Source organism: Rhinopithecus bieti, unplaced genomic scaffold (assembly GCF_001698545.2).
Source record: "Rhinopithecus bieti isolate Rb0 unplaced genomic scaffold, ASM169854v2 scaffold_21649, whole genome shotgun sequence".
Taxonomy (NCBI): Eukaryota; Metazoa; Chordata; class Mammalia; order Primates; family Cercopithecidae; genus Rhinopithecus; species Rhinopithecus bieti.
The window spans coordinates 3,152,377-3,158,240 of NW_016811584.1; the positions used below are offsets into that span (position 1 = coordinate 3,152,377).

Consider the following 5,864-nt stretch of genomic DNA (forward strand, 5'->3'; position numbering starts at 1 on the left):
GTGGCCGGGCACGGTGGCTCAAGCCTGTAATCCCAGCACTTTGGGAGGCCGAGACGGGCGGATCACAAGGTCAGGAGATCGAGACCATCCTGGCTAATACGGTGAAACCCCGTCTCTACTAAAGAATACAAAAAACTAGCCGGGCGACGAGGCGGGCGCCTGTAGTCCCAGCTACTTGGGAGGCGGAGGCAGGAGAATGGCATGAACCTGGGAGGCGGAGCTTGCAGTGAGCTGAGATCCGGCCACCGCACTCCAGCCTGGGCGACAGAGCCAGACTCCGTCTCAAAAAAAAAAAAAATAATAATCAAAAGGTTTTATTATACTTATAAAAATGTGTCTCCTCCAAAACACCGGAAAAAATACCAAACTATGAAAACCAGTTCACAGCCACCACCCAAGGTAACCACCATAAACACTGTAGTAAATCCCTTCCACACGTCATGATTCACTGTTAAGTAAAGGATGTAGGTTCATCGCAGAAAAATTAGAAAATTCACATAGAAAAATCATCCTTTCTCATCCACAGAATCATTTTCGATATTTCATTATATGTCATCCCAAATTTTACTCTGCTTATACATAGACTATTTTATGTAAATAGAAAGATGTGAATTCCACCGGCACATCTTTGGGTGGGGTGGGGGCTGGGGGGATTGGGAGGGTTCTAGGCCTTGTCAGCCAAGGCCGGACTCATCCATTTGCCCAGAAAGCCAGATCCTAGTTGTATGGGGGTAGGACCGCAGGGGTTTAGAAGACATTATGGGTGTGAGATACGGGTGTGGTGGCTTTTGTATCCAGGTGTTGGGGTGCGCGGGCTCTCCTGGGGCTACTATGTAGGGTACTTGCCTGTCCTCTGGCTGAGAGACCCCTCTTGATCTGGCCATTCACGCCTGTCCCCCTCCCTCCTGTATCTTAGGCCAGCGTCTGGTTAGTCCCGGCTCAGCCAATGAGACCTCATCCATCCTGGTGGAGTCAGTGACCAGGTCTTCTACAGAGACCTGCTATAGCGCCATTCCCAAGGCATCCTCGGACGCCAGCAAGGTGACCTCTAAGGGGGCAGGGCTCTCGAAGGCCTTTGTGGGCCAGAAGAGTTCCTTCCTGGTGGACTGCAGCAAAGCTGGTAGGTGTCTGGGCCTTTTCAAGGGTGGGGTGGGGCAGGGGCAGGCTGGACCCCCTGGGTACACTGACCTTCCCTGCTGAGGTCTCCTGCAGTGCCTACCCCCATGTAACCCAGCCGTTTGTAAGTAACCATGTTCATGACCCTGTTCTCCTGCACTTAATATTTTTAAGTGATTTTCTTCTCTTTTGCCTTTCGAACTTGGGTATTTATTTGGGTTTCAACGGTCGGTTGCCTGGGTTCTGGCATCCAGTACACCTGGGTTGGAAACCTGGTACTGCCACTTCATTCATTCATTCATTCATTCGTTTGTTCATAAAACTTATTTAACCATGTGACCTCGGAAAGTTATTAAATCTCTTTCCAAAAGTCAGTTTCCTCTTCTCAGAAGTACCTTCCTTAAGGTGCCTGTGAGAGTAAACAAGAAGATTCTCACAGCTAACGCTTAGAATAGCACTTACCGTGTGCTAGCGTTTGACACCCATCACTCCTTAAACCTCACAACTAGCTCGTGAGGTATGTGTCGTTCTCATTCCCTGTTTACAGATGGGGACGCTGAGCTAGGGAGAGGTGAGATTCCAGTCCAAGGTCACCCAGGTAGCAAGTGGCAGGGCAGGGATTTGAACCCACACCGTCAGGCTCTATGAGCCTTTGCTTGTAATTGCCACACTCTCCCACCTCTCAGGGGCCCCAGCGTTATGGCGGAAGCTCCTTCCCTTTGGCTCTCATGCTCCCTCCTCTTCCTGTGCCTGTCCTGATGCATCCGAACGGAATAACCACCTTCTTTTGCCTCCTAGGCTCCAATATGCTGCTGATCGGGGTCCATGGGCCCACCACCCCCTGCGAGGAGGTCTCCATGAAGCATGTAGGCAACCAGCAATACAACGTCACATACGTCGTCAAGGAGCGGGGCGATTATGTGCTGGCTGTGAAGTGGGGGGAGGAACACATCCCTGGCAGCCCTTTTCATGTCACAGTGCCTTAAAACAGTTTTTTCACATCCTGGGGAGAGTTCTTGTGGTTGCTTTTGTTGCTTGTTTGTAATTCATTTTATACAAAGCCCTCCAGCCTGTTTGTGGGGCTGAAACCCCATCCCTAAAATATTGCTGTTCTAAAGTGCCTTCAGAAATAAGTCCTAGACTGGACTCTTGAGGGACATGTTGGAGAATCTTGAGAAATGCAAGCTTGTTCAGTGGGCTGAGAAGATCCCAAGTACACTAGGTGCCAACCAGAACTCTTGGTGGAACAGATCACCCACTGCAGCAGACAGACCGGGCACACGATGAGACTGACGTTTCAGAAAAACAAAACTGGTTAGCCTGAGCTGCTGGTTCGCTCCTCAGCATTTATGAAACAAGGCTAGGGGAAGGTGGGCAGAGAAAAGGGGGACACCTAGTTTGGTTGTCATTTAGCAAAGGGGATGACTTAAAATCAGCTTAATCTCTTTCAGTGCCCATGTTAATGTATTTGGCTATTAGATCACTAGCACTGCTTTACTGCTCCTCACTGCCAACACCACCATGCTCTGTGGCCTTCTTACGCTTCTCAGAGGGCAGAGTGGATGTGGTGGCAGCCGGGCCCACATGTCTCCCAAGTACCTGTACCCTCGCTCTGATGATTATTTCTTGCAGAGTCACCACACGAGACCATCCCGGCAGTCATGGTTTGCTTTAGTTTTCCAAGTCCGTTTCAGTCCCTTCCTAGGTCTGAAGAAACTCTGCAGTGGCGAGCAGTTCCCCACTTGCCAAAGATCCCTTTTAACCAACACTAGCCCTTGTTTTTAGCACATGCTCCAGCCTTTCATCGGCCTGGGGAGTCTTACCAAAATGTTTAAAGTGACCTCAGGGGGCCCATGGATTAGCGCCCTCATCCCAAGGCCCGTCCCTTGACTTAACACTCCACACCCGCCCCAGCCAGCTTCATGGCTCACTTTTTCTGGAAAATAATGATCTGTACAGACAGGAAAGAATGAAACTCCTGCCGATCTTTGGCCTGAAAGTTGGGAATGGTGGGGGAGAGGAAGGGCAGCAGCTTATTGGTGGTCTTTTCACCATTTAGCAGAAACAGAGCTGTGTGGTGCAGAAGTACAGAAATGAGGTGTAGGGAATTTTGCCTGCCTTCTGCAGACCTGAGCTGGCTTTGGAATGAGGCTAAAGCGTCAGGGACGTTGCCTGAGCCCAAATGTGTAGTGTGGTCTGGGCAGGCGGACCTTTAGGGTTTTGCTGCTTAGTCCTGAGGAAGTGGCCACTGTTGTGGCAGGTGTAGCATCTGGGGCGAGTGTTGGGGGTAAAAGCCCACCCTCCAGAAACTGGAGCAGCCCGAAGCCTGATGTGAAAGGACCACGGGTGTTGTAAGCTGGGACATGGAAGCCAAACTGGAATCAAACACCAACTGTAAATTGTATCTTATAACTTATTAAATAAAACATTTGCTCCGTAAAGTTCTCGTGGTGTTCTTGGATGGCGTCGCTTCTGAATAAATTGTTTAATCCTAGGATTTCACCACCAGCAGCCTGGGTAACACAGCAAGACCCAACCTCTACAAAAAATTAAAAAATTAGCCAGCATGGTAATGCATGCCTGTAGTCCCAGCTACTCATGAGGCGGAGGCAGGAGGATCACTTGAGCCTGAGAGGCCAAAGTTGCAGTGAGCTGTGGTTGCAACCCTGCACTCTAGCCTGGGCAACAGAGCGAGACAGTGTAACACACACACACACACACACACCCTCTCTCTCTCTCTCTCTCTCTCTCTCTCTCTCTCTCTAACGTCGTTGGAGCCCCAGACCAGCTCCCCCAACCTGTGCTTTAAGGGACACAGACTAGCAACTTGTTTTGACAGTGAACCTGGGCTCTTTTTTTGGGGGGGTGAGTAAACAAGAAGCTGTCACCTGTCACCCTGCTGTGCTAATTGTTGCTGCTGTCTTCCCCTCCCTTTGCCTCTGTTTCTCTCTCTCTCTTTTTTTTTTTTTTTTTTTTTTTAATTTTCCTTTTTTGAGACAGTCTCAACTCGCCCAGGCTGGAGGGCAGTGGTGGGATCTCAGCTCACTGCAACCTCCACCTCCTGGGTTCAAGCAATTCTTCTGCCTCAGCCTCCCAAGTAGCTGGGACTACAGGCGCGTGCCACCATGCCTGGCTAATTTTTGTCTTTTTAGTAGAGATATGGTTTCGCCATGTTGGCCAGGCTGATCTTGAACTCCTGACCTCAAGTGATCCGTCCCACCTTGGTCTCCCAAAGTGCTGTATTACAGGTGTCAACCACTGCAACTGGCCTGTTTCTCCTTTTTCTAGAAGACCTTCTGATTACTAAATGCTTGGGAGGTACCTAGCACCCCTCCTCTGCCTCCGCCTCCGCTTCCCCCCCACCCCACAGCAGTGATACCGCTTTGCAGATGGCACTACCACCTCAGGTGCTGCAATGACATGTTTGCAGATGCAAAGCTCACTTGGGGACAGACCCAGGGCCCCTGCCTTCTTGACCCCAGAGTGGGAGTTCTACCCCCTGCTGATACCGCTGTGGAAACAGGAGCCCCCAGATAGGCCCCAGCAGGTGCCATGGTGATGGGAAATCACTGCTGGGCCTCCAGCCCTCCAGATGGAGGTTGAGGGTGGAAAGAAAAGCAGGGAAGGGAGACTGGATTTTCTGACACCTGGCTGTCAGTTGGGATCAATTGTTTGCCTCTAAGAGCAGCCTTATCTGTGGCCTGCGCCAGGAAGCACTGCTTCCTGGACTGCTATCTGGGAAGGTCCGTGGGCTTCAGGATTCTGCAGTGGCGGGCAGTTCCCCCACTTGCCAAAGAGTCCATTCAGGCTCTGCCCGATGGGTTCTGGCCGGCCCACAGTTTGATGCTAGTTTGCCCACGGAGGAGCACAGGGCACAGCCATTGGTTTCTCCAGTGTGAAGCCCGGTGGCTTTCTGTTGGGGGAGGTAGCATTTGTAAATTAACAGCGTGGGCTTTGGTGTCAGGCACCCCAGAACTTCAACCCTGGCTCCACTGTTCATCGACTGTGTGCCCCTGGGGAAGTCACCTTGCCTCACCTCTCTGGGTGGTTGTGAGGATCAGGTAAGAGCCCACAGGGAGCTGCAAGGAACAATTACCTGCCAGAGTCTCAGCCACTGCTGTCTGACCAACACCTGCCGGAAGTGATGTTCCTTGCACAAGGCTGCCCCCTGGCGGCTTGTTGGTATCTGGGGCTACACCTGGTGGTCCCCTGCATGGGAGCGATGGTGATGTGGCCCTGGGTAAATTTCCCCACTAGAAGCCACTGCCTCCTGTTACGTTAAAGACATCTCAGGGTGGGATGCACCTCTTTATCGGTCAATGGCTAGGAGCACAGGGCAACCCTTACCTGCACCTGGGCTTGGCTGCTATGGAAACCAGCTGTTTGTGCAGACACCTTGAAAACTTTGAAACTTGACCCCGGACAAGCCTGGTGCCAGGTCCTTTCCAACTTTTGTGTTTTCTTTCCAACTTTCACTATTGACTTTGCCTCATTCCTACTAGGAGTGGACAGGGCCGATGGAGGTGAAGCAGACAGCAGCTGCCCTGCAGAGATTCCCAGGCCCTGCCCACTTCGAAGCACAGAAGCCTGCCTCTTCCTCATCATATTTTCCTTTGCAACCCAGGGAGGCAGGCACCAGGATGCTGCCAAGAAGGAAACATTTTATTAACATGTTTCTTTGTTTCAGATGCACTTATAACACTTGCGCCCCTTGACCACATGTCTAGTTTTAGGACTTCAAAGGGGCT

General features: G+C 51.2%; 1 protein-coding gene across 3 annotated transcripts in view; it reads left to right on the forward strand.

The window, feature by feature from the left end:
- The window catches only part of FLNB (filamin B), a 171,528-nt gene extending 167,971 nt beyond the window's left edge, over nucleotides 1–3,557 (forward strand). For 2 of the 3 annotated variants that reach the window (XM_017894155.1, XM_017894156.1), the window contains 2 exons: nucleotides 917–1,120; nucleotides 1,915–2,123. In XM_017894155.1, coding sequence (XP_017749644.1) covers nucleotides 917–1,120; nucleotides 1,915–2,102 — 392 coding nt within the window. In that variant the 3' untranslated portion in view covers nucleotides 2,103–2,123. Of the gene's footprint in view, nucleotides 1–916; nucleotides 1,121–1,914 lie in introns of all 3 variants that reach the window. The other variant, XM_017894154.1, reaches the window with a different exon arrangement.
- The last annotated feature ends 2,307 nt before the right edge of the window (nucleotides 3,558–5,864 follow it).